This window comes from Cyanistes caeruleus, unplaced genomic scaffold (genome assembly GCF_971803275.1).
Source record: "Cyanistes caeruleus unplaced genomic scaffold, bCyaCae1.hap1.1 HAP1_SUPER_29, whole genome shotgun sequence".
In the NCBI taxonomy this organism is placed as follows: Eukaryota; Metazoa; Chordata; class Aves; order Passeriformes; family Paridae; genus Cyanistes; species Cyanistes caeruleus.
The window spans coordinates 370,864-398,663 of record NW_028256297.1 but is presented as its reverse complement, the minus strand read 5'-3'; the positions used below and the strand labels follow the sequence as shown (position 1 = coordinate 398,663).

At 54.4% G+C, this 27,800-nt stretch overlaps 1 protein-coding gene across 2 annotated transcripts; it reads left to right on the top strand.

Moving 5' to 3' along the window:
• Nucleotides 1-18,290: 18,290 nt before the first annotated feature.
• On the top strand, nt 18,291-27,188 carry LOC111924460 (uncharacterized). Of its 2 annotated transcripts, XM_086874962.1 has the most exons (5): nt 18,333-20,893; nt 21,043-21,210; nt 21,516-21,882; nt 22,427-22,721; nt 26,087-27,188. In XM_086874962.1, exons 3-5 carry the CDS (start codon nt 21,552-21,554, stop codon nt 26,820-26,822), a joined length of 1,362 nt encoding a protein of 453 aa, XP_086731088.1. In that variant the 5' UTR covers nt 18,333-20,893; nt 21,043-21,210; nt 21,516-21,551; the 3' UTR covers nt 26,823-27,188. The 2 variants fall into 2 exon arrangements, 1 of the variants encoding a protein (XP_086731088.1); XR_015282440.1 differs by lacking the exon at nt 26,087-27,188 and adding an exon at nt 24,417-24,838 and having other exon boundaries at nt 18,291-20,893; nt 21,516-24,143.
• Nucleotides 27,189-27,800: the final 612 nt, after the last annotated feature.

Genomic DNA, 27,800 nt, shown 5'->3' with positions numbered 1-27,800 from the left:
GAGGGCAGCTCAGAGCTTGGAAGGACACAGCAAGGACATCCCCAGGTGTGCCCGTGATGGGATCTCAGGGAGGGGACTCAGCTCATTCCCCTTTACCATGGACTGCTTTGCCCACAGCCCCACAGGTCACAGGGAAGCTGGGACACCCCATTCCCATGGACACACCTGCCTGGCAGCAATCCCAAGGGCAGGGCCTGACTCAGCTGCTGCAGATGCCAGAGGCTCCCTGAGAGCCCCTGATAACAATGACAATATCAGAGCAGTGCATTCAGGCCATTTAGGAGGCTCCCAACAGAGAGACTGAGCACCCAAAGTTACAATTCTGGCATCTCTATAAATGTTCCAACATTACTTTGCTGATCCTGGTGTGTCCCTTTCAACTCAGAATGTTCTGTGATTCTGGAATTACAATTCCTCTTCTGCTTCTCTCATCACCCTGTTGTCTATAATCAAAAGAGAAAAAAACCACAAATTTTTAACAGTGTTAGAACAGTAAAGTAAAAACCAGTTTCATTGGAAGCTTCCAGGTGTCCCAGTGGGGATGTGGCACACCCGGCACCTTATTTCAACAATTTATGAAGGTTGATTAATTAGGATATTTAACAGAAACATTCAATAGGAGATTCATTGCCCCAGTTACACACCCCTGACTCAATCCACTGGAGTAGGTCCAAGGGTTTCTTTGCCCCACTTTTTGTTATGGCTGCTCACATTCTGGTTAAAAACCAAAATGTTCTTGTAGCTCCTCTTTCTGATGATAAGACTATATAGTATTTCAGAAATCTATTTTGAGAGTCACTTTATTGTTCTAAAATCTAAGAGAAAGGTTAGGAAATGGACTAGAGCTAAATCAGGATAATAGTTATAGAAGTATATAATAGTAGTTTAATAGAGTTACTTAAGGATTATGATTTTATAACTATATAATAATAATTGACAGATCTAAAAATACATTAAAAATACATAAAAAGTAAAAATCCATTTGTCATCATCGCAACTTTCCCACCCTGCTTAAAGAAAACAGTCTGAGGAAATCTCCTGATCTTTACAGCAATCCCAGTCTCACCTTCCTTTGGGAAGTGCCCTCCGGAGCTGTGTCCAGGCAGGTCTGGAGCTGGGAGCAGCCCTGCCCCACACAGCCCCTCTCAGCAGCAGCACCTGCCCTGCTCTGGGTGGCTCCTTCCTCCCACAGCTTCTCCCCAGTGCTGGGAGCAGCTCCCCGGGCCGGCTGAGAGCTGTCCCTGGCAGGCAGCAGAGTCCCTGCCCCAGCACAGCGCCCTGGGCTGCAGGACCCTGCTCTGCAGGACAGCCCTGGGCACCCCTGGCTGCTCTGCACAAGGGACAGGCAGAGAATGTACTCACAGAGACTGTAGGCACTGGCATGTTCCAGCTTTAGGAGATGGCTCCAGGAGCTGCAGCTGCATTGTGCTGCAGCCAGAGGCTTCCTGTGTCAAGGGCTGGCAGGGATTCTGCCCCAGGCACTTCTCAGCACCTTCCCAGCCCTGACTGATTGAAGCTCTCTGTGCCTCTGGGCTGTGCCCAGGGTGGCTGCAGGCAGTACCCCAGCCCTGCTGGGCTGGCAGAAGAGCTGCTCAGCAAGAGAAATGTGCTTTTGAAACTCTTCTTGGTTTCCAGGATCGCCCTCTGTGCCAGGAGCCAGGCACAGCTCAGCAGCACAGACACAGCAGCAGGACTTTAATGAGCCTCTTGGGGCTTTGTGCTGAGGCCCTGAACATCAGTCCCTGAGAGGGAGGGGAAGAAACCTCTCAAGAAATCCAAGTCAGAATGGAACTCCAAAGTTTCTTTTACTTTTAATGGGTCCCACTGAGGGACAGCACTGAGAAAGTGTCCCCAGGCCCCAGGCAGAGCAGAGAACTGCAGGCACTGATGACAGCTGGGGACAAAGAGAAGCCAAGGCTTGGTGTCCTGGGCCACAGCAGCCAATGCTGTGCCACCAAGGGCTGTGAGGAGACACCTTGTCCTGAGGTCCTGGGGCCTCCTGGCACAGCCCCAGCAAGGCTGGCCACTGTCACCCCCTTGGCCTGCGCCAGCATCCCCCCTAGCCCACCTGCCAGTGGCCTCAGGGATCTGCTGGAAGGAGTCCCTGGGGAGCCTTGCTCAGGAATGGCCCTGGGGGCACCTTCATGCTCCCAGGGACTGCAGCTTTTTCAAAGGACTTTGGCTTTTGCCTTGGAGTCTCTGAGAGGTTTGTGCAGTCCTGGCCTCCAATTATCTGCTGTAATTAGTCCCTTGAGAGCCTCTGTCAGTAACAACACTCAGTGGGGCTCATTAATGCTTCAAGGTACTTCAGGTTCTTAAGGAACTTTCCTTTCTCCTTCCCACACTGAGTCTCTGAGAAGTTTGTGCAATCATGGCCCCAATAATCTGCTTTAATGAGTCCCTTGGGAGCTCTGCATTGACACTCAGTGGGGCTCATCAATACTTTGAGATACTCAGGGCTTTTTCAGCTACTTTGGATTTTCCTTTCCACACTGAGTCTCTGAGAGGTTTCTGTGCAATCCTGGCCTCCAGTTCTCTCCTCCAAGGAGTCCATGAGGAGCCTGTGTTGGGGATGGACCTCAGTGGGACCCATTAATGCTTTGAGAAACTTTGGGTGTTTCCTCTGACTTGGACTCCTGGAAAAGTTTGTACAATCTCCTCTCAGGCCCTGAGGTTCCAGGGCTCAGCTCCAAATGCACCACGGGGCTCATTAGGATCAAGCAAGTCCCAACAAACCATGGCTGTGCCTTGATTTCCCTCTGGTCTGCTGCAGTTCTTAGGAAAGTTTCCTGCAATAGTTATGGAGAAATATTTCAAAGAGCTTCTAGGAAATATGAATAACTATTTTAAAGGTGTCTTTTATTCCTGTTCTCTTTAGAGCAGAGGTGATTGCAGCATTCAGTGATGGATATTGATCCAGGGTCTCTCCTAAGGAGGTCTGGCCAGGTCAGAGAAGCTGTGCCTTGAGGTCTGACCCAGTGGGGACAACCTTGCTCCACCTTCCCCAGCCCCATCCTGTCTCTCCTCACTCCCCTGGGACCTGCTTTGCTCAGAGAACTGGCTGCACTCAGGCAAAGGGGGGTTTTCTTCTTTTATTTTAGCAATCTAAAACTGCTGAGTTTCCCCATGGAAAACAGACACCCTCCTCAAGTGTGTGTCAGCCCAAGGTGCCACCAAGGAGGTTCCCCTTCCCCAAGGCAGAAACAGGCAAGGAATGTTTCAGACACACAGGGAGTTCTGCAATAATCACAAACCCAGAGTTGGCTGAAGGCAGAATTAGAGCAGCTGCTGAAGGACAGACAAGCTTTGAACTCCCTGCAGCTGAAAGCACCAAGTGGGTGGTTGGGAGGTGTGTGAGTGAGCCAAGAGTGAGGGAAGGGAAATGCAGAGAGCCCTGGAAGTGCTTCTGTGCAGCCAGGGTGTGGGGAAGGGCACTGCAGAGCTGCCCTGGGCCAGCTGTGAGGGTGGATTATCATCCCAACCTGACCTGGGCCATTGCAAAGGGCTGTTGCCATGGTCACTGCACTGACCCCACTGTGCCAGCCCTTTGCTCAGGGCTGGTGTTACCACCCAGAGCCAGAGGGGATCCCTTGCTGGGGGCTTGTGCCACAGCCACCTGCCCTGTACCGCGCTGGCTGGTCAGGCGTTGTGGAACCAGCAGCAAACGCCACTGCCAGGGCCAAAGGTCAGCTCAGCCAGACAGAAAGGGTCAGTGCTGCCACCTGTTTCCATGGCAACCCTCCCCGGGACACCACACCTGGGTCACCTGTCCTGGCAATTGCCATGGAAACCCGGCTCATTGGAAATGCAATGGTGGACAAAGGTTTTAGTGGGGCCTGCCACAATGGGACAAAGGGTGGTTGCTGCAGTGTGTTTCTTGTTAATGGTATGTTCTGTTATTGCCCAGGTTGAAGGTTTGGTCCAAATGAGACCCTCCCACCCCACTCGGTCAATTTACCCGGAGTTGCCTGTAAATTCTACCTTAGACCCACTGCATGCTTGGAATTCCACTTCAGAAATCCCCTAAATTTCAACGTTTGATTAGTCCATGTGACCCAATTTCCCCCCATACCTCCTTCCTTGGAGAATGATTTTGTGAACCCTGCCTTTTACCCTCCCCAGGATATCTCTGATTAGCTGATGCTTTGTACCCTCCCTTTGATCTGCCTCCCTCTTTTAGCATTTTCTCTTTTGCCCCCAAGGTTCCCCAGAGCAATAAATCCTCTGTTACCCCATGCAAAAGACCTCCCTCTCATCCTTGTCTCCTCAGAGCACAGACTGACAGCCAAAAGCCACAGAGCGAGTGCTGCAGTCCCAGCTGGGCTCATCGTGCTCCTGGGCTGTGACCCACTCCTGGTGCGGCCCAAAGTGACAGAGCCAGATCAGCTCTGGCCCAATGTATCATAGAGTGACTCTTGCCAAGGAACTTTTTGCTGCTGTCACTTAATATTAAATCTGGGTTTTGCTGCTCCCTTGCCGGGGATTTTTCAAGCGCTCTCAAGCCCTCGTTGGTGACAGGGTGAAGGAGCCCTGGCCCAGGCTCTGGCCCTGGGGGGACACAGGGATGCTGCCGGGAGGTCCCTGTCCCCCTGTCCCACCCCCACGGCCCCAGCCCCGTCCCTGTGTCAGGCTCTGGGGTCGATCTGGTGGAACATCTTCTGGGGGAGGCTGTGGCACCAGGGGTGGGGAAACCCGGGGGGACAGGGGACCCCGCTGTGCAAGAGCAGCGTTGGACTTCTCTGGGGGGAACTGTGAGGGGGGCTGGGGTGGAGTGACCTCCCCAGTGACCTCATATTGCCCCCTGTGATGTCACACTGCCCTCTGTGATGTCACACAGACACCTGTGATGTCACACTGCCCCCTGTGATGTCACAGCCCACTCTGGGCAGCCCTTGTGATGTCACAGAGACAACTCTGGGATGTCATCCTGTGATGTCATAGAGCTGTGCTGTGATGTCACAGAAGACTGTAATGTCACAAAGACAGCAGATATTGTCACAGTCTACTGTGATGTCACAGCCTGCTCTATGATGTTACACAGCCACATTCTGATGTCACAAACCAATATCTGATGTCACAGAGACACCCTCTATGATGGCAGAGTGTTCTCTGTGGCCTCATACCCTCCTCTGTGATGTCACAAGGCCATCACTGATGTCACTCAACCCTCTTTGTGATGTCATACACCTGATGATCAATACCCTGTGACGTCACAGAACACACTTTGATCTCACAGCCAGGTCTATGATGTCATACAGCCATGCCATGATGTCACAGCCTGCTCTGTGATGTCATGAATCTAATGTCTAATGTCACAGTCCTCTCTGTGATGTCACAGCCTGCTCTGTGATGTCACAGCCTGCTCTGTGATGTCACACAATCCCCTCTATGATGCTGTAGCTGCTCAGTGACCTCACACAACAAACTCTGATGGTGATGTCCCAGCCCCATCTGTGACTGTGGAGCCACTCAAAACGGCCTCTTCCATGAGGTTCTGCCGTGGGGATTTGTCCTCCCGGATTTTCATCCTCAGCTCCTTGTCTGGGGGAGGAAGGACAAGGAGAGGATGGGATTTGCCTCCGTGCCAGAGGGAAGGGGAAGGAGATCCCCCCAGTGCGTCCCCGGCAGGACGGCGTCGGCAGCGGGGTTGTCCTGCAGCCGGGGGCCCATGCTGTGCTGGGAGATGGAGCAGGAGAGAGGGGGAAAGGGGCACTGACTTCCTCCTCACCCGCCTGGGTGTCCTGGGGCATCTTCCTCTTCCTCACAGCCTCCTCCTCCATCCAGTCAAGGTTTGGGAATGGGAAATTCTGGTTTGGGGAAAAATACAATTCATGAGCACATTGGATTAGGGGGTTCCTCCTGCCCAAGTCCATCTCTAGAAATCACAAGTTATCCATAAAAACTTCCAAAACATCAAGATTCAGCCCTAAAAATGCCTCCCAGGACTTCCCTGCTTCTGCTCTCTCCCCTTTGGTGTTCAGTGGTTCCCCCCTGTCCCAGCTGCTGGGGGTCATGCTTGTACTGGGGGTTCCCCTTCTACCCAGTCCCTGGCCTCCCCAGGCTGCTGGGAGTGCCAGGAATCCAGAAAGTTCCCCCTATTTCATCTCCCCACTTAGGGATGCTGGGACCCCCCAGTATCCCCCCAAGGGGCATTTTCCACTCAGCTATGGAGTCCTTCATTCTCCAAACATCCCCCCAAAAAACCCAACCCAGGGTCCCCCAGGATATCTGGGCCAAGCTCCCACTCCCCGGTCACCTGTGGGATGGGGGGTGAAGATCCCACGAGTGGGGGGCTGTGAATTCAGGGAGTGCTCGACCTCATGTTTTCTTCTTCTCTTCCCTGACCCTCCTTTGTCCCTCCTCTTCCTCTTGCTCCTCTTCTTCCTTCCCTCCTTCTCCTCCCCCAGGAGCAGTGACACCCTCGGTGCCCCGTTCCTGAACCCCTCACAGCCCATGGCAGGAGCGGGGATGGAGCCAGGACAGGTTGGGATGGGCAGTGCAGGGCTCTCGGCTGCTCCCACCTGCTGGGGATGGGGGGAACCCGGCCCGGGGAAAAGGAGAGGGAAACTGGGAAAATTGGGGGCTGCAGATCCAACCTGGGGCTGGCTGGGGACCTTGGCTGGGGACTGCCAGCCCTTGGGGCTCCTCTGGGGAGATGTGGGAGGGGGGAACGCAGAGTGGTCTGGGGGATCCCAGGAGTGGCAGCACTGGAAGGGACTGGTTTATACTGGGATCATCCTGGCAGTGGCTGGGATTGTACTGGCTGTGTACTGACATCATACTGGGATCATACTGGGATCATACCGGGAGCAGCTGGGCCCATGCCAGGAGAGACTGCGATCACACTGAGGGAAACTGGGATCATACTGGGATCATACTGGCAGTGAGTAGGAAACTGCAGGGAGCAATTGAGACCAGGCTGGGGGCAAATGGGATATAATGGCAGTGACTGGGATCATGCTGAGGCTGACTGGGAGCACCTGTGAGCAACTGGGGTCATGCCAGGAGCAACAGGCAGGAACTGGGAGTGACTGGGTGCATGCTGGGGGTAACTGGAAGCAACAGGACTTATACTGGGATGAACTGGAATCATGCAGGAGGTGACTGAGATCATACTGGCAGGGAGTCCAACTACACTGAGGTTGACTGGGAGTGGTTGAGAGCAAATGGGATCATGCTGGAAGGAACTGGGATGGACTGCCCTGCGCTCCCCAGAACACCAGTATCGCCCCCCATATGTCCCATAAGTCTCCCCCAAACTCTTCAGGATCCCCGAGTGCCCCCTCAGTGCCTGTTTGGGACCCCCCAAAGCATCCCTGGATCCCTGAATGCTCCCGACCCCACAGATTCCTCTTCCAGCCACTGCTGGGAAATTCATCTCCCATCATCCCAGAACACAGATCTCCTTTTATAACCAGCTGACCCACCTGGTGGCTGCGGGAAAGGCTCTGGATGTGTCAAGCTGGACTTCAGCAAGGCCTTGGACATGGAGAGCCACAGCATTCCCTGGAAAAGCTGCAGCCCATGGCTTGGACAGGAGCACTCTTTGCTGGCTGCAGAACTGGCTGGAGGCCGGGCCCAGAGAGTGGTGGGGATGGTGCTGCATCCAGCCGGTGTCCAGTCCCTGGTGGTGTCCCCAGGGATCTGTGCTGGGCCCACTCCTGTTTAATATCTTCACTAAGGATCTGGCTGAGGGGGTCAAGTCCAGCACTCACAAATTGCAGATGACACCAAGCTGGCTGCGAGTGGGGATCTGCTAGAGGGCAGGACAAGGAGACACAGCCTTAAGCTGCACCAGGGCAGGTTTAGGCTGGACAATAGGAAGGAGTTCTTCCCAGAAAGGCTGATTGGGAATTGGAATGGGCTGGCCGGGGGGAGGTGGCAGAGTCACTGTCCCTCTCCAGTGCTCTCGGGGAGTGACATCAGTCTCTGTTTAATAATTGATTTTGCTTTAAAACAATTGCTTCAAAATTCCTTCCTGTTTCACCATGAGTATCTGTGCTGGCTTTGTCTTAGTTGATATTTGGTGAGAAGGGAAGAAGCCACCCATGCAAATGATTTTTCTAGGAGGGAGCTGCTAAGATCTTCCTCTGTGCTTAGCAAAACCAATAGCTGGCTGGCTCTGAGAATTGTCAAGCTATTAAATAATTTAGAAGCTGTATCCTCCTCTGTGAAATCCACATTTTAAAGGCAGGCAAGCCCAGGAAAGCTCTCTGTTGTTTCCAGCTGTGAAGAGTTAACTGGGTGCTGGTCAGGCCGGCCCTGCTCCCCCCTGGCCTGCACCGAGCCGGGCTCCGCCAGGCCCTGGGAGTGACTCCGGGCTGGGCCAGGCCCCTTCATCACGGCCCGCGTGGCCCCAGCGGCTGCCGGGCACAGGGAGGGGAAGCCATCAGCCCGCAGCTGAAATTGAAGGAAGCAGGGCCTGGGACCAGCCATGAGGCCAGAACGGCCACGACTGTTCTGGCTAGGCCCCCTGAGATCTTGGCACAGCCCCAGGGCAGCCTGAAATCCATCACTGTGACTGCTTCAGCAACTGCCCAGCAGAAACCATCATGACCATCTGCAGGTCTGGGTGAGATATTAACTCTTTCTGTGCACAGATGAGACCTGCAGACCTCGATCCTCCCCTTGGGTGAGAGAAAAGGACAGTCGGAGACTAATGCCATAAGTATGGTAGGCTACACCTGTCTTCAAATGTCATTGAATTAGAGAAAAACTCTCTCCAAGGCAAATTATGCAACACTTTGCCTCACAATCCATCAGCCTTAATTAGAGTGAGAGGTAAGTCTTAATTACAATCTGATTAGAGAAAATCAACATTGTGTGAATGGCAAGAAGAATTTGCTTGTCAACAGATGAATATGTACCACTGAAGAATGAACAAAATCTGCCTTTACTTGGAAGAAAGGAGACATGGAGCAATGCAATATTTGGATTTTATCCAGTGATAAATGGGGCAAGAAGCTGTAACAACTCACCTGTTTTACAGAACACAAGCACTGATACAGCCAATAGTGCACCCACACTGAAGGGATGTTCAGAACATTGCTCTATTTCTTTACAAGGAATGGGCAGCAAAATGCTGGCATTTATCTGAGCTGGGAGCCGTGTTCCTCTCCTGTTTCTCCTTGAGCACACTGTTCCTTGCAGACTTCAATGTGCAGCCCATCAATCCTCTCTTGGCCAACAGCTAAATGGCACAACTACCAAAACACAGGTGCCAGCATCATCACCCCAGCATTATTCCAGCACTGCTTTGCAGGTGCACAGCAGCACAGAATGGCTTGGCTTGGGAGGGACATTTAAAGGCCATCTAGTCCAGTGCCCTGCAGAGAGCAGGGACACCTTTGGATCAGGTTGCTCAGAGCATGAGCTTGAATGTCAGCAGGGATGGATGCCCACCGACCTGGGCAACCTGTGCCAGGGTTTCAAAACCCACAGTGTAAAAAACATCTTCATTATGTCTAGTCTGAATCTACCGTCTTTTAGATTGAAAACATTCCCCCTCAGTCTTGTCACAACAGGCCCTACTAAAAATTCTGTCCTGTCTTTTTTTTACAAGTCCCCTTAAAGTACTGAAAGGTAGCAATCAGGTCTGCGTGGAGCCTTCCCTCTTCCAGGCTGAACACCCCCAGCTTTCCCAGCCTGTCTCCAAAGCAGAGGGGCTCCAGCCCTCAGAGCATTTTGTCCCTCCTCTGGACTAGCTCCAACAGGACCATGTCCTTTCTGTGCTGGGCACCCAGAGGTGGATGCAGTACTCCAGGTAGGCTCACACCAGAGCAGAGGGGTGGTGGAATCACCTCCTTCAAGCTGCTGGGCAGCCTCCTTTGGAGGCACATGGCTGGCTCATGTCCAGCCTCTCTCCTTGCAGCAGCCACAAGTCCTTCTCAGCAGGGCTGCTCTCCATCCCTTCATCCCCCAGCCTGTGAGATCAGCTGGGCTGGGACCCTGTCATAGCCCTTGGACAGAGCTGCTGGGCAGGATGAGCTCCCTAGTGAAGAAGGCAGATCCCACTCCCCACACAATTCCACCTTGGCCATGAGGTCACTGCAGCCTGTGGGGTGACAGCAGGCTGAGGTGACAGCAGGCTCTGAGGTCCCAGAGGTCCCAGAGCCCCGTGGTTGCACAGCACCACGAGGACCGAGCAGTCAGTTCTTGACCACGACTGTTGCGGCAGCAGCGGTGCTGACATTGGGACAGCGGTGTTAGGACAGCGGTGGCAGCAAGAGCTGCAGGACTGGCAGAGGGCAAGGCACCATGGCCTTTGCTCTGCGCCTCCTCCTCCTGCTCCTCCTGGCAGTGGCCCTGCCTGACAGGGCTGCCCAGGCTGCTCCACAGTGAGCACAGGGAGCAGGTGAGCCCGCAGCCTGGCTTCCCTTTCCTGGGACAGCACTTCCTTCTCCCTGGGAAGAGTTGGGGATGGTTTTCCCCAGGGCTTTAGGGAGAGTTTCTTCTGTGGGAGGGAGAGAGTCCCCAGGGGCCATGGGCTGGTCCTGCTGCCTCTCCAGGGATGTTGCACAGGGCCTGCAAAGACGGTGGAAAGTGACCAGTCAGCCCAGAGCTCCCCAGGTCCCTCTGCAGCTTTGGCCATGCCCACTGACATCTGGCTCCCACAGCCTTACCCAAACCCCTTGCAGTGCCCAGTTCCCTAAAGCAGAAGGGGATCCCAGCGCACCATGGCCATGGTTCTGATCTGTGCTTCCTTCTAGATTGGGATCATGACTTGCATTATTTGGGATCTCTGGTGAATGAGACTGAAAATGTTGGAGAATGCTGGAGGTAAGTTCTGAATTGCCACTTGTACTGACAGAATAATCTGTCAAGGTGGGAAGTGCTCACTTATGTGCCGTTTGCGTTAAGGTCGCGTGAGGGTTGAAGGAGTCTGAAAATTTTCCCTGCTCCCTTCTGCAGCCCTGAGTGATCCCACAGCACCGCTGAGGAAGGAGCATTTAGCTGTCAATTTTCTTCCCATGTGCAATGCCAGTTTCTCCTTCCATGTGCTCTGTACAGCCACGGAGAGGAGCAGAGAGGGAAGGGGCTGGACCCAGGCCTTGCAGGGCTCCTTTGCCAGCCCCAGGGAGCCTGAGGATCTCCTACAGAGCCATGGGAGCTCTTCTATCCTACCTTTCCTTGCAGCCAAGCCTCTTGCTGAAGGTGATCTGGCTTCCCAACCCACATCCAGCACTGAGGCTCTGGGAGATGGCGAGGGTAGGCAAAGGCCTTTCCCCCTGGGAGAGCTGCCAGCTCAGAGCCCAAAGCTCAGCCAGGGCAGCATCGCTGCAGGTGTCAGGATAGAGCCGTGCACGTGTGTGCCCCCATCCTGTGCGATCCCCTCACCACTCCCGTGGCTCAGTGCTGCCTGTGCAGATGAGCAGAGATGACAGAAGCTCCTGTGGCTGTTGAGTTACAGGTGTGTCTGCAGGCAGGACTTTCCCAGCTCCTGGGTTGGTAACTGTACGCAAGCCCGGCTCCCATGGCAGGGGTGAGTGGTGTGTCCCTCCTGACCCCACAGGCTGAGCACTGGTTTTCTGGGATCCATTCCTGCAAAGGGGAACTATTTTCTCTTAAGGTCCTCCAAGTGGAAAGAACAAAGCTGCAGGACACCAGAAACCCCATGTGCCATGGAAACCCATGAGGCAAATGCTAAAGAAAATGCTGCAGGGAGGACAAGGTGGGTCCATGTCCCTCAGCCTTCTCCAGAGACTCAGCAGCCAGGGGCTTTCTTTGCACAGCAGAAAGCGGATCCATGGCAGCCTCACTGCCTCACTGTTGCTTTCACGGCCTGCAAGGCTGTTTCCCAGCCTGGCCTGGCTGCAGCTTCTCCCCAGCTTCTGCAGGAAGGCATTTGGCTATGGATGGTAAACCTGAACCACAGTGCCTGTACACATTACAGGCCGCATAGCTCCTCAGGCTGCCTGAGAAGCTAGCCTGGGAAAAATATGAGAAAGAATTAAAACAATTCTCAGGGACACTAAACAGCCTTGCAGGTGTTGTTTTGCAGTCCTCTTGTTTTCCCTTGCAGGAGAGAGTCAGGGGGGTAGTGAGCCCCTGACCAATGATGGTAATGTAGCACTTTGTTAACCAATAAGAGTTTCCTTTCGGTACTTTCCACGTATCTGTCTATAAGACAGGCCTGAAGCAATAAACTAGAGAATTCTCGTATTGAAACTCCCTTGAGAGTTTGTGTCGTTCTTTCTAGCCGTTCCCAATCGGAACGACATTTGGCATCAGCAGGCAGGGAGCCCAAACTACAGCAGGGGTCATGCTCACACTGAGATCCCCTGCAATTTCTCAGTCCCCAGGTAGATCAGAAAGGGCAGCTGTTTTGATGAGGTTAGGCCCTGGCCAATGCCAAAAAATTTTATATGATTTCCTGATCCTTAACCATGCCTTTGACAAGCATTGCCTCCTGAAGTTTCCCCAGTGGGGAATGGTTCCATCTGATCCAGCTGCCCCTTTCTGCAGAAGTGGACAGAGTGGCTGTGCTGAAGGCGGCGTTTCCCGGAGGAAGCAGTGGCCCATGGGCAGCCTCTGCTGCAGGAAGGGAGGCCATGCCAGGCACAGTCACAGGAGGTAATTGCTGTGCCTCTGGGCCTGAGCCCTGCTGAGGCTTGAGCTGCCATCTCTGCTGCTTGGCAGTGTGGATACAGCCCGGACAAGACCGGCACCGCCCAGGGGAATTATCCCCAGCAGGCTCAGGGCACTCGGCTACTGAGCAGTCCTGCTGGGGTCCGTCCATGGGAGACACATCCCAAAACCTGGCAGCGACTGCAAAGGGGTACCCATGGTGGGGAAAGGGCAGAGGGCGCGGGAGGGATGGAGGGAGTTTTGTCTGAGAGAACCCACAGGACCCCTGCTCTGGCCCTGACAACCCCCCTGGGATGTTGCACAGGGATTGCAAAGAGGGTGGAGAGTGACCAGAGCCAGCCCAGAGCTCCCCAGGCCCCTCTGCAGCTTTGGCCATGTCCACTGACATCTGGTACTCACGATCTAACCCAAACCCCTTGCAGTGCCCAGTTCCCTAAGGCAGAAGTGGATCCCAGCTCACCATGGACGTGGTTCTGATCTGTACCGGCTTCTAGACTGGGATCAGGACATGGATTATCTGGAGGCCCTGCTAGATGACAGCTGGCAAAACTTGGAGAATGCTGGAGGCAAGTTCTCAATGTGCTTTTCCTGATGGAATAATGTCAAGGTGGCAAGAGCTCACTCATGTGCCATATCCCTTAACATAATCTCAGGGCTGAAGGATTCTGGAAGCCTTGCCCTGCTCCCTTCTGCAGCCCTGAGTGATCCCACAGCATCGCTGTCAGTGGGAGGAAGAAGCATTTAGCTGTCAATCTTCTTCCCATGTGCAATGCCAGTTTCTCCTTCCATGTGCTCTGTGCAGCCACGGAGAGGAGCAGAGAGGGAAGAGGCTGTGCCCCGGGGATGTGCCTTGCACAGCTCCTTTGCCAGCCCCAGGGAGCCTGAGGATCTCCTACAGATCCACGGGAGCTCTTCTGTCCTGCCTTTCCTTGCAGCCAAGCCTCTTGCTGAAGGTGATCTGGCTTCCCAACCCACATCCAGGACTGAGGCTCTGGGAGATGGCGAGGGTAGGTGAAGGCCTTTCCCCCTGGGAGAGCTGCCAGCTCAGAGCCCAAAGCTTGGCCAGGGCAGCATCGCTGCAGGTGTCAGGACAGAGCCGTGCTCGTGTGTGCTGTCACCCTACGCTATCTCCTCACTACTGCTCAGTATTGGCAGCTTTTTGGAGGAGGGAGGGCCCTGGCCCTGGCTCAAAAGCCAAGGCATATTTTGAACCTTATCCCCATATTTGACAAGCATGAGGTGCTGAAAATGCCAGCACCCAAATCAAGAACTTTTCCATTTGATTCAGCTGTGCCTCTTCCTTTCTCAAGGGATGGACCAAAAGACCATGCAGGTGGAGACGTTTCCCAGAGGAAGCAGTGGCTCATTGGCAGGAAAGAAGGCGATGCCAGGCACAGGCCCAGACACAGGAGGTAATTGCTGTGCTGGGCTCAGCCCTTGGCGGGGCTGTGTGCCAGCAGCTCTTCCCCTAGGGCTGGCCCTTGCATGACCCAGCAGCAGCCAAAGCTGGAGGCACCTCGGCTTCCAGGCCTCTGGAGCTCGTTTCCAGCTCCTGGGAAACGGGACTCATGCACCAACATGCATCCCACTGCAGCTGCTCCCAGAGGTAGCCGTGAGCGCCCAGAGGCCCAAGGCACAGGAGCAGCCCCGAGCGGGAGCCCTGCCACGAGCCCAGGGCCACAGCCAGCCCTGGCTCCCAACTGGGCAGGGGCTGCACTGGCCCCTGACAGGGCCTGGCTCTGTCCCCTTGGGCTGGGGGAGCTGTCATAGAGAAGGGAGGGTCAGGAGTGGCAGTGGCTGCTCAGGGATGGGTTTGGCCCATGTCCCTGGAAGGAGCCACTGTCCAAGCAGCTGTGCTGTCCCCCGGGCTCTGCTCCCGGCTTTCTGGGCTTTGTTGGGTGGCACAGCCTGTGCCAAGGGCCAACAAGGTGCCTGCAGGCCCCAGCTCTGGGGGAAACCGAGAACATCCTGGACATACCCACCATGCTGCCAGCTCAGCAGCGCAGCACAGCACGAGCTCTCACTGCCCATTGCTCCCGCAGATGCAGCCAGCACCACAACACGTGTTCCCAATTCCCAGAAGGACATCGGAAGAGGTTTCTGTCAGGGAACACGCTGTTGGCCAGAATTAATGGCAGGCCTGCTTTGTTTGGTCCATTTATTGGTTTTATGTGGTGTTGGAATCTGGTATTGCTGGAAGACAAAACAGTGAGTGTTTTGTTCATCTTTCCCTCAAACAGCTTCTTTTGAAAGTCTATTGTAGAATAGAAACATTCCCAGTGAGTCTGCTGTGGACCTGTAGATAGTCAGTGGTTGTCCAAATAACTCTGCTGAGAGTTCTGCTGCTGCCCAGGCCTTTCATTGGCCTCTTAATTGCTGTGCCTTGTCCTGGAGAGCCCGCTGGGGCTGCAGCCAGTGCTGGCTCCCACAGAGGCTGCCTGGCCAAGAGTAGCCCCAGGAGCAGCGGGCAGAGGCAAAGCAAGGTGGGCAGGAGAAAGAGCAGGGATGAGATTGCCCTTGAAAGGCAGAGGCGCTCTGGGGCCCGCTCCTGGCCGGGGACCCTGCCCAGAGCCATCCCCTGCTCGCCGGGGCCTTGAGGGGCAGCTGTCCAGCTGGGCCAAGCTGTGCCAGCAGCTCCAGCCGTGCTGGGGAGCCTTGGCCGCTCTGGGCCCTGCTGTGCAGGAGGGTCCCTGCGTGCCAGCGGCAGCTGGGGGCCTCAGCCACCTCCTCTCTCCACAGGAGCACCTCTGCACCTCCAGATGTCCTGCCAAACACGTTAGTCTGGGAGACCTGCACCTGTCATCCTCCATCTCCAAGCCAGTGTCCATTGTCCCTGCCACAGCTCCATTTTCAGCTTATTGCTGTGCCGCCACCACCCAGGACCCTCTGTCCCTGCAGGTGCTGGCCCTGGTGCCTGGCCAGGCCTGAATGTGGGCCCCTCCTGCCAGGGAAGGGTTTGAGCAACACCTTTGGGCTTCTGCTCTGGGCTCTGGCTGGTACCACCAGCACTGGCACAGCTGCTTGGCTGGCCACAGCCTTGGCTGGGCAGGCAGCAGCCAGGCATGGGGCACCATATCGTCTTTGTTTTACATTTTTAGAAATTAGAAATTTTTAGAACTCTTTAGAATTATTATTGGTAGAAAGTAAACCCCAAATATTTCTTCCCTATTTCCATAGTTCTTTAGGACTTTTCAAAGGAGCTTTAGAATTCTGAAAAGGTGACCCCGTTTTGTCTTTGCTTTTCATTTTTAGAAATTTGAAATTTTTAGAAATATTTAGAAATATTTTTTGTAGAAAGAAATCTACAAACATTTCTTCCTTATTTCCATTGTAGTTCAGGATTTTTCAAGGTAGTTTTAGAATTCAGATAATCTTGGAACATTTTTACACATCTAGAATAAAAACTGAAATTGCATTCAATTGGTAATCTTTATTCTAGGAAGAACTAAGACACCCCAAAACACCCAGCCTACTGGAGAGGCTCTTTTCCCGCTGGAGATTTGTACCTAGTCTCAACAACTAACCTAAAACCTTTTCCCAGATATTTTTTGGGACTTCTGACAAGCTCCCCTCTTAGTGTTCAGAGGGAATCTTTGAGCACAGTGAGAATCTCCCGCTGTGCAGGAGGGTCCCTGTGTGCCAGCTGCAGCTGGGACCTCAGTCATCTCCTCTCTCAATAGGTGCCCCTCTGCAGCTTCACAAGAAAGGCCAAACACCTCCCTCAGGGACACCTGCACCACACATTTCACATCTCCATGCCCACTGTCCCTGTCACAGCTGCATTACCAGCTTGCTGCTGTGCAGATGCTGCCACCACCCACAGCAAGGCCCTGTGTCCCTGAAGGGACCCGCCCTGCTCTGTGGCCTGGACTGAAGGTGGGTCCCTCCTGCCAGGGCAGGGCCCAGCACAGCTCTTCTGTTCAAATAAAGAGATGGAGCTCTCACCCCAGTGTCCAGCTGGCACAACCAGCAAAGCCCACACAGCACCAGCCCTGGCTGAGCCCCATGTCCAGGAGCAGGCACGGATGACCAGAGTGTGGGTGGCAGGAGACAGGCAGGGGCTGCTGTGACCAGAAGCGGGGAACTGAGGGGCTGGGGGAGTCAGTGTTGAGCATCCCTGGGATGCGGGCACATTTCCTTCAGTGGCATCACCTGGGTCTGGACCTTCTCCAGTGCCATGCCCTGGAAAAGAGGAAACCATCAAGAGCATCTCCTGGGACACTGCCTGACCAGCAATGTCAGCAGGCAAAACCAAGGTTTTGTTTAGCCAATGACCCTTTGAAGAAGTCAAAGACTGACAGTCAGGGCAGTCCAGTAGTACAGATGGGAGTACTTCCCTCTGGGAAGGGGCTCCTGTCACTTCACAGTCTCCATCCCCCGCCGGGAACCGCAGAACTCTGGCCAGCCCTGCTCCCCCCATGCCCTTGTCAGACCTGGGGAGGAGGAGGCTGAACCGGAGCCCTGTGACCTCTTCAAAAGCCAGAAACCAAAGAGAAAGAGAAATTCCCAGGATTAAGTTTTAAAGGGTGGTGTTCACAGGTTGATGTCACTTTTCAGTGGGCAAAACTACTGTCAGAATTTTGAAGTCTTAAAAAGCAGATGAACTGAAGAATCTGCCCTAGCCCTTCCAAACAGGGAAAAAGAATTTGAATTTTATGTGGGTGTTGAACAGAAGCAGGCCAAAGGAGTTCTAGTGCAGGAACACTACAGGGCACTTCTTGAAGACCAATGGCCCCTTTTTCTAAAATGCTAGACCACTTGGCGAGAGGTGGCCCCATTGTTTGTAAACTTGTGCAGCCACGGCTTTAATGGTAAGTGAGGTGAGTAGGAGGCTCTCTAATCCTTAAAGCCTCACAGCAAGTTAAGGCTGTGGCAACCAAGAAAGTCCCTCACAGAACAGGATGATCCAGATTTAACAAGTGGGAAAGAGTTTAACCCCACTATCTTTTAACTGGTCCCGAGGGTGGAGACCTAAAGGAAACTCATGACTGGATTCAGGTAATAGATCTCCAGATGCCAAGGAGATATTAAATTATCCTCCCTGGAATTAAAGTTGGGAATTTTTTCTTTCTCTAGAGCAGTAAATTAGGATGTTGGTGGAGGTTTCTGGTTCTGTTCCCAACAGGGCAGCCATTTGGCACAGCCCATGAACACGGCATTGCAGTCCATGTGGCTGTAGGACAGATCCTTGTGTTCCGCTTCTTTCCTCTCCCACTCCCCACTGCCACCAGCTCCCCCCGGGCAATGAGGGGGTTCCCGGCTGAGCGAGGGCAGTGCAAACGTGCAGCAGCTCAAGGATCCGCTCCCTGCCCACTTGCCAGGACAGGGCTGCCCTGGGCCTTGCCATGGACAGAGGCTCCCCCTTCTCTGCTCGCTCTCACCCTCCTGCCCCAGCCTCGCTCACTTCCATTCACGTTCCTCCCGTCAGGGACACTCTCCACACGGATCATGGCCCTGATTCCTTGGACCCTCAGCACTGCTTATCCTGGATTTTAGCCAGGGCTTCCCCTGGGTTTGGGGCTGGGCTATGCAGGCTGCAGTGTGTGGAGCTTTCCCCAGCCACCGTTCGGGGTGTGTGTCTCCCTTTTCCCCAGCAATTTCCTTCTGTCTTCTCCTTCCCGACGATTCCCCTCAGCAGGGCTGAGCCTTTTGCCGCCCTTTTTCCCCTCAGCGCTGGCCCCGCCCCCCCGCTCAGGCCTCGCCCCCTCGGCTCGGAGCGGCTCCCCGCCATCCCCTCCCTAATGAGCGCCGTTCCTTCCTCCCTCATTAAAACCTCGCTAATTAATGCCCTGGCGGGCAGGAGCAGGGCTTTGCAGGAGCTCTGTGGGACAGCCTGGCTGCGTGAGGCAGGGCAGAGATGCCCGCTCTAGGCCCTCTCCTTTCAGGGCAGGGATCCAGGGCACCGTGAGCTCCCCCAGAAAAATGCTCCGTCCCGGCCCACAGCTACACGAAAGGGAGAGGAGGAAAGCAGGGTGCCAGAGACACAGCAGCCCTCAAGAGTTCCCCAGCTGTGTGTTCTGCCCCCTCCCCACCTCTTCCAGCTCCATGCCATGTTGAGAAGAGCTCAGAAAGAGCAGGAAAACAGAAACAAGCTCCACAGCGAATTCCTGGAAGAAAAATCCATGGATGGCCAGGAGGCTGCTGTGGCTCCTTCCTAAAAATCGTGGCTGTTGGGAGCACGGCACAGGGTGTCCCAGGACTTAGAGCTGAACCCTCCTGGATCTCCTTGGCACCCGTCCCAGGCAAGGACGGTCCTGGATATCCTCCTGGATCTGCCCCAGGAAGGTCGCCGCTCCCTGGTGCGGGGTGGGATGGGTAGAGGACAAGGAATGAAGGTCAGGAGAAGAATACAGAGATGCTTCTTGTCACTGTAGCAAGAAATTGGGTGCAATGAAAGCTCAGCTGAAGACGAAGGTGGCCAAAAATGTGAGGCACAATAAAAGTTGACTTGTTAAATACATTTATAAAAAAAATATAGAAATTACATTATCCCCTCCCAGGATGCGGATGGTCACCTGACAAACACGGACACAGACACAGTACAGGTTTTCTAATGCATTCTTTGCATCTCTCTTTGCATCTCATCCATCCTTTCCCAGTGGAAAACATGCATTATACCAAGGGACACTGCAAAGTCCTGGAAAAGGGCAAGCCCTGCTCAGTAGAAAACAAACCACCCCTGACTGAACCACAGCATCCCCATCTTGAATCCAAACGCAGCATGTGCCAGCTATTGGGAAGAGAGGAGCCCTGTGGCAGTCAAAATCAGAGCAGTGGGACAAGAATGAGCGCTCTTTGGAATATCCTGATTGATTTAGAACAGAGGCTCTGCAGAAGTCGGTGAGCTGCTAAGAAAAAAGTCTTGCAGTCCTCGCCAGCCATTTCAGGAGAGCTCCCCAGAGACAGAGGAACTTCACCTCCCTTTGTCTCTGGGGGATCTTCTCCAGCACAGAGTAGTGGTTGTTTGAAGTTGGTGCAGCTGCAGTGTCCTGGGAGCTGGGGCTTGACACAGATGGCAGCAGCACTCTTCCTGATGTGCTGCCACTTGCTCCAGGGAAGGATTCATTGCAAGGGACTGAGCTCCGGTTCTTATTTCCAGGCTTTTTGCGGCCATGTTCATCTTCAGGGATGAGCCGGTTGTGTTATCCCTGAATTGGGTGGGGCCGTGATGTCACAAAGGGGCTGAGCGCTGGGGTGATGCAGGGCCGTGATGTCACACAGCTGTGCTGGCCACAGCACTGTGACATCACCGCGCCAGCCCTATATAAACCGGGCCAGCCCCCGCAGCTGCCAGTGCAGTCACCATGGGACGTGCCGTAGCCATGTGTGACGATGGCGTCCTGATGCCTGCATTTGTCCTGCTGCTGGCCACTGTGGCTGTCTGGTGGGCCATTGGCTACTGGCAACCATGGAGGCAGCAGACGAGGAGGAGATGGAAGTGCCCCAGGGTTAGGCCCAGAGGCCCATGGAGGAAGCGAGCAGCCCCTGCAGCTCCCAGGTTCTCCAGGCCTCAGGCGACCCCTTGCAGGGGGTCAGGTGCTCCCACAAGCCCTCTGGAGAGCTCCTGCAGCTGCGGTCCCTGCATGGCCATGGCCCAAGAGCTGCAGGAAGTGATGATCCGGCACTGGGCACACAATGGGACATCTGTGCCGCTCTTCTTTGGGATGTGGCAGGCAATGTGGAAAGAACTGGAGAAGCTGATGAAGTGAGGTCACCTGCCCTGCTGTGGCTTGCCCAACTTCTCCAGAAGCTGCCATCCCTTCAGGAGGCTGCTCCCAGCAAGATTCACCATCCCTGGGAGAGCCTCAGCCCTTACAAGGATGACACAGCAGAGAAGACCCGCCACCCATGCAAGAAGCTCAGGCTGTCAGAGAATGTCCATGGTGCCAGGCGCCTCCACTATCTCTGACAGCCTCCATCCCTCAGAGAGGCTCAGCCAGACCTGTCAGCCTGCAGAAGGTGCAGAGCCCAGGGACAGGTCTCCCAGCTCCCTTGGACCCTTGGACCTCAAGAACACGGGCACAACCCTGACCACTGACATGGGCCAGGGAAAGCCCACAGGTCCAAGTGGGAGCCCAGCGTGATCCAGGGGAGGCATCTCAGGAGCAGGTGGAGGAGCAGCAAGTGTCCAGGAGCCAGCAGCTGCTGGACCGCAGCTCCCAGGACACGGTGCTGGATGTGCCAGCTGGCAACAGCCCGTGCCTGGTGGAGGAGAAAATTCCTTAGGGACCAGGGAGTTATCTCCATCTCCAGGAAGCTGCTCCCATACAGCCACCGACTACCAACAAGGTTTCCATACCAGCAGGTGAGATCTAAGGAATTGTCTGAGGCTCCCATGGGGCTCTTGGGGGGCATTCCCAGGCCAGGCCAGGGCTCCTGAGGGCAGCCTGGTTGCTGGCTGTTTGCAGAAGGCACTGATGCCAGGGCTTCAAACAAGACCTCTCTGCTTTGCAGCTGCTCCTGGGACCCCCCTGTGCAAAGCCTCGGGCTGTAGCCCCGGCTGTCCACAACAGCAGAGTCCAGCCCAGGAAGGCTTGAGCTCAGCCCCCCTCTCTCCTGGCTTGCAGGTGGCCATCAAGTGCGTGGCCCAGGACACGGTCCTGCAGTGGGACGAGCTGATGAGTGAGTGGGGCCAGCAGGACAGAATGGGCTGTGGCAAGCAGGGATAAGGCCGGGGCCAAGGGCGGTACATGGCCGCAGGCAGCGGGTGTGGGCTCAGCGTGCGAGGCCCAGCACGGCAGGCCAGGGGATGCCAAACAGCGGTGGTGGGTCCAGGCAGGGGACACCTCCCAATCAGCCCCCGGGCGGGAGGAATGCCAAGCAGCAGGGAGGCTGCCCAAGGCGGCACTGGGGCATCCCGGGCAAGGGCATTGCAGCCACAGGGCAGCATCAGGCCCTGTGATGGAGGCATAGTCTCGTCCTCACAGCCCGATGGCACCTGTGTTCTGCTGGAGATCGTGCTGATGGAGAAGGTGGGCTCTGGCTGCCACAGAATCATCCAGCTCCTCGACTGGTTCGAGCTGCCTGACAGCTTCGTGCTGGTTCTGGAGCGTCCGGAGCAATCTCGGGATCTCTTGCACGTCCTGCTGGAGCAAGAGTTCCTGAGCGAGGAGGCGGCGCGCTGGCTTTTCTGGCAGGTGCTGGAGGCCGTATGGCACTGCACGGCCTGCGGCGTCCTGCACCGGGACATCAAGCCAGAGAACCTCCTTGTGAACCCGGAGACTGGCGACCTGAAGCTCATCGACTTTGGTTGCGGCACCTTCCTCCAGGAGCGGGCCTACACAGAGTTTGCCGGTGAGCCCAGACCGCGGGCCCTGCTCCCAGTGCTAGGCACTGCACAGCCCCATTCCCTCCTGGGCCGCGGGGTGCGGCATTCAGCCGGCTGCCATGTGGCACGGGGCAGGTGCTGTGCCCCAGGAGCCAGCTGCTGGCCCTGCCGACAGCAAGGGGCTGCAAAAGCCGGGCCCCAGCTCCTCGGCTTGGCAAGCCCGCAAGGCCTTGGGCTGCTCCGCTGGCCTTGTCAGCCTTGCAGAATGGTTTCTTGGCTTTGGCCCATTGTCAGGGGGAGGCAGGCAGGCCTTGGGGGGAAGTTGTGGCCATGGCTGCAGCCCCTGACTCTGGCAGGAGACTGGTGCCAGGCTCTAGAAAGCAGCAGCCTGCGCCTGAGCCGCACAGCCCGTCTCCCCTAGGAACACGCACGTACTGCCCGCCCCAGTGGATCGGCCTTCACTGCTACCACGGCGATGGGGCGACCATCTGGTCCCTGGGCGTGCTGCTGTTTGAGATGGTGTGCGGGTACTTGCCCTTTGAGAACGAGCGTGACATCGTGTTGGGGCAGCTCTTCTTCCCGCAGGAGGTCTCTCCAGGTTGGTACGCGGCCTGAAGCAGGCAGGCTTTCGCAGGTGGCACCGTGCAGCCCAGCCCGGCCCTCCCGCAGCTTCGTGGGATGTCCATGTGCCCTCAAGGGCCGGCTGCAGCAGGTGGCCCGTGGCAGGCTGGGTGTGGCACACTTGGCTGAAGGAGGGGATGCTTGTCCTGCCGTGCCGCTCTCCCGCCAAGGGCAGCTCCGAGCACATGCAGCGTGGCCCGGCTTCTGCAGGTGTCGGGAGCAGCTGGGCAGGAGCCTTCTGTAAGTGAGTGCCGCTTTCTGCCTTCTCTCCCCAGAGTGCCAACATCTGATCCGCTGCTGTTTGTCCAAGCACCCCATGGCCCGGCCAGTGCTGGAGCAGATCTTCTACCACCCTTGGGTGGTAGGTTGGGCGGGCATTTCTGATGCCTTGCCGCAGCCTCTGCAGGACCCAGTTCCCGTGTCCCACGCAGGACTGAGGGCCCAGGAAATAAAACAACCCGAAAGCCACTGCGGACTGGCAATTCTGGTCCTTGTTAGCAACTTCAGCTAAGGGAACCTCTTGGCAAAAGGGGTAATCACAGCGTTCCCTTCAGCCTTTGTCAAGCTTTTGATGCCTTTTCTCCAGGTTGTCCCTCAAAACCAGACTGGGGTGGAGCCTTCACCAGTCCCCCCAAATCGGTGAGAGGCAGAGACTACTCCCAGCCCCCTCAGAACTGGAGGAGGATGGAGATGATCCCTGGGCCCACAACACTAAAGGGAGATAAATACCCAGCCTCCCCAAAATAAGAGATTAATGGAGCTCAGAGTAGCCCCCTAGTGCAAGTGGGAAGGGGAGACTGCCAGCCCCCACAAAGAGGAGGGGAATTTTGCCTGTGCCAGCCCCGCAAATTGCAATGGGACAGAGAACAGCCCTGGCCTGGCAAAGGGCAAAGAGCGGTTGGGGGCTGCCAGGATGGTGACAACACTGGCACCCCCCAAATCAGAGGGGGACAAAGAGCCCGCACAGGCTTCCCAGGAGGAGAAAGGGGGCAGCAAATATCCCCTGTCCCCCTAAGTCGGAGGGGCACAGACACAACTCCCGTCCCCCCCATAGTGGAGGGGGACAGACACAAAAGGCCCCACAAAAAGAGCATGGGGAACCAAGACCTCTACCGGCTGCACAAAGGTAAGGAGGATGGAGAAACTCCCCATCTATCTTCGTTTTGGAAGACAGGTGTGTCATGGGGTGACTTTACCTTTAAGATAGCTTTGGGAGCTGGGAGGAAGTTGAAGCTGCGAGTGGCTGATGGGAGTCTTTTCTTGTGACCAATTATTGGTCATTTCTAAGAATTGACAGCAGTTTTGACCATTGAAAAGTGAGATCAACTTGTGAACACCATCTTAAGATGTAAAGCCAAGGCTCTCTTGTTCTCTTTGGTTTCTGGCTTCTGACGAGGTAACAGGCTCTGTCTCGGCCTCCTCCCCCCCTCTAGGCCGGACAAGGTCGAAGAGGGCGGGAGGGGAGAAACGGAGCCGGCCGTCCTGGCTTGGTTTGCAGTTTCTGCTGCTGGACTGAAACCTGACACCATGAACATCTGCAGCTTTCCAAGCCTTTAATTCTTTTACTACCTGGATGAGACTTGCAGGTTACTCCTTTTTCCCAGAGAGAGAGAGACAATCAACATGAAAAGACATCATAAAACCATCAAAGACCATGAAGGAAAGAGTTAAGTTTTAGATGAGGAAGAGAGAATAAGGAGATGCTTTAATTAAGCTGAAATATTTTTCTGTTAAAGCTATGGAGATGGACAATAGTGTCCTGAAAAAGAGCTCCTTTAATTGATGACAGAGTATATTGGGAGGAATGGAGTGTTCAAAGTGTGGATTTTGAACAAAAGGTGGAGTAATTGTGATGCTGTGAGATCCTGAAACAGAGGGAGAAGTAATAGTTGAAGGTTTGTGGCCTTTTGAGAGGCAAAGAGAAAACTTCTCTTTCCAGGGAGGCTCACAGAGACCGATGAAGAGAACTTTTGCCTTTGAATAACTCATCCTTAAAATGACATCCCTAGACTCATTGACCCATACACACCTCAGAGTGATGTGAAATGGGAGGAGTGAAGTGATGACAGGATTTCCGGGCAGCTGGCATCAGGAAAATAGAAAGCTGTAACAGAAATGGTTTTCTGTGAAAAACTCCATAGATTAGCAGAAGAAGACTTCTGTTTCTCTACAAAGACTGATGAAAAGACTCTAACAGGAATTGGGACTGATTTAAACACCGAAGTTCCAAGTTTTTTGTATCTATGTTGTCATGTAAACAAAGGAATATTTGGGTAGTGAGGGAGAAAGAGGTTTTCTGGAAGTTATTTTGGTTTTCTTATTCTTGTAGTTCTGTTAATAAACTTTCTTTATTGCTTTTAAGTTTTAAGCCTGTTTTGCTCTTCTTTTAATACATATTTCACAGCAAGAAATAAGTAAGTTTTCTAGTAATTTTTTAGCTGCTGCTTTAAAACCATGACATTTATTTGGTGCGTTGGCCGGGAAATGAAATTAGCAAATTTAAACCACTACATTGTGCTGCACCCCAGTGCCAGGCTTATCCTCTCTTTGCTCTGGCTGCTGCTTCCAAGCTGTCCTCTGTGATTTGGATTTGCAAGCCACCTCTCTGACCAGCTTCCACTTTGCTTTGAAAATCCAGCACCATGTTGTGGGCTGAACAAGTCCCAGAGCTGGGGAGAAGGATTTGAGATGCAATTTGCATCCCAGAGTTGTTACGGTGGGGAAAATGTCACATCCCTCCTGTGCCTGCAGCTGCCAAGCTTGTTGCAAACATTGAAAACCTCTTCAGCTTCTCTCATTCTACCTAAATTTGATGACTGCTTTGATTTCACACCTCTTTCATGCAGGTTTTCCCTCTGTCCTTGGCTAGAATTGTCAGGCCTGAGAAATTTTGTTGAGCCTTGAGACAGCTCCCATCATCTCTCCCTGCTCCTAATGCTGCTTTGAATTCTCTTGGGATAAATCTGAGCATGAGGGAAACTGGGGGGACTTTAGTGAGAGGAAAAGTGAGGCACAGAGGCTGAAGTGCAAATGCAGAGTCTGCAGGGTCAGCACAGTCTGCAGTGTTGTGGGGATTTGGGCCATGCAAACAGATGTTTCTTCTCTGGGAATGGCTGATTCCTTCTGTGTGTCTCCTCCTGAAATTGCTGTGTACCAGGGCTGGTGCTGGAGCTGCAGCAGCACAAAGTTGCCAGGGAGCCGTGTGGGACCCAGTGGGAATCATTTCTTTGCTGCTTTTGATGAAAAGTTGTGACATGAATCTCAGTGTCAGGGTTAGGTTAATGCTGCTGCAGTGCCCACACACTGTGTCTGGAGACAGCTCAGGAGAAAATGAAGAAAAAACAGGATGAAATCCGATGTGCTACTGAACTCTATCAGAAAGTGCTTGGAGTGAAGTGTGTGAAGTGACTGGGGAGAGCTGGATAGAAGGGACAGCTCTGAGAAGTGTGTGGTACATCACTGACATCCTTGCAGTGATCTTTGCACAGAGATGAAAAAGCATCAGTTTGCATGGCCTAGATCTCTGGGTGTGGAAATTCTGCATGTTGCACAAGCTGTGCTGAGCTCATCTGGTTCTGAAATATCTGAAATATCATCTCTGCACCTTAGGCAGGAAGAGCATCAGAGTGCTCATTGGGCTCTGCCCGGACCCTCAGAAGACTCTGGCAGCGAGCGGGAGCAATCTGCAGCCCGAAAATCTCCCTCTCCAGAGAGGTTTAAGCGCTCGCCATCTGCGGAGCTCGGCGCGCGGTCTTTGCCAGCAGAGGAACCTCTCTTCAGCCCCCCCAGCGCCCGGCGCGCGGGGTGCCGCCGCCGAGGAGTCCGGGCGCGGGTCCAGAACACCCTGGGCCGCCGCCGCCGAGGGGTCCAAGCGCGGCGCCGGAATGCTGTGAGACGCCGCCGCCGAGAGGTCCGAGCGCAACTCCAAAACACCGCGGGCCGCCGCCGCTGGGGGTCCCGGGCGAACCAACCCCCCCTGTACCAACGCGGCGGGGCGCGCGGCTCCCCCCGGCAGAGGAGCGGTGGGGGGAGGAGGGACAGCAATCTCGCGCTCCCCCTGCACCTGCCCGCCACCACCGGCCGCGGCCCGAGCGGCCGCCGGCCGACCGCGAGAACCCCGAAAAAGCCGAGCTCAAGGCCCGTGGCGGGCATCGCCCCCCCCGCATCCGAAGTGTCGGCGAAAGAGCGGCAAGGGGGGCCGGCGGCCTTGCTCGCCCAGCGCGTGCGCGAGACGCGCTCGCCCTCGCGCTCCCCCCGCGCTCCAGCTGGGAGGCGCGGGGAGAGGAGAGCGAACCGTGCTGCGCACACATCCGAGTTCTACCAGCGCCCCCCCACACACCCATAAAGGTGGCGGGGGGAGGGAAAGAAAGCAGCAATCCTTCCGCCGAGACCTTCCGCACCTGCCTGGAGAAAATGCCTCGGAGTCGGTGCCGTGTCCATCGGCTCCAGCTGCCTGAGCCGCGCCAAAGTCCTGCAGTCCCTGCGGGACCCAAACTTACTCACCTTGTACCTTTTAAGTCTTGTGTTTACAGAGCTGACAACCAGCCGCGAGGAGATGGTAACTTCGAGTTCCCTGAACCTCCCAGAATTCACAAACTACTGTTTTAATAATCAAGAATCATCCTAAAACGAGTCTGCATCCTATCTATCCTTAGTTCAAACCCGACGAACAATAACAACAACCATGTAAACTTTATAAATCCCTCAAAAACCCCTCAATTATATTTGAAGAAAAAATCCAATTAAAAAAAAAAAAAAAGGGATAAGAAGAGGGGATCAAAGCAGCATAAATTGCATTGTGCATTGTTTTTATCACTTTGGTGTTCTTTCAAACTACTCTATTGACATGTTAGACTGTCAATTCGAACAGACTAACAATGTTGTATATAGTGTTGTATATAGTGTGTGTACTAATTCACTGAATTAGAGACATTAGAGTCAACCATCAAGTCCTTGCAAGGAGAACAAATCTTAAATACCAAAACATAAGCCAAAATTCTAGATTAATTCTAGATCAGCATCCATTCAAAGTTCTAGTAAAGAACCCTCTTGTGCTGTGTTTGTTCTCTCTCCTGCAAGGGCCCAGCAGGATGTAACAAACACTGCTTTTTATTTTTTCTAACAGAAAGGGTGAGTTATGGATGCTAGCTTTGGAACAGGCTGCAGGGAGCTGCAGAAACTGCAGGCCCATGGCCTCTCAGTCCTGCCTGAGAAGCTAGCCTGGGAATTTCAAAGGAGGATTTCAAAACAATCCTCAGAGACAGAAAACAACTGCCAGGTGCTGTTTGTCTGTCCTCTTGTTCTCCTTGCAGGAGGGAGTCAG

Coding starts and splice junctions, on each gene's coding strand:
- LOC111924460 (XM_086874962.1), top strand. CDS start 21,552: ATGGAGAAGGTGGGCTCTGGCTGCCACAGAATCATCCAGCTCCTCGAC. Junction 21,883..22,426: donor GGCCTACACAGAGTTTGCCG/GTGAGCCCAGAC, acceptor GTGTTGGGGCAG/CTCTTCTTCCCGCAGGAGGT. Junction 22,722..26,086: donor TGGGCAGGAGCCTTCTGTAA/GTGAGTGCCGCT, acceptor TCTGCACCTTAG/GCAGGAAGAGCATCAGAGTG.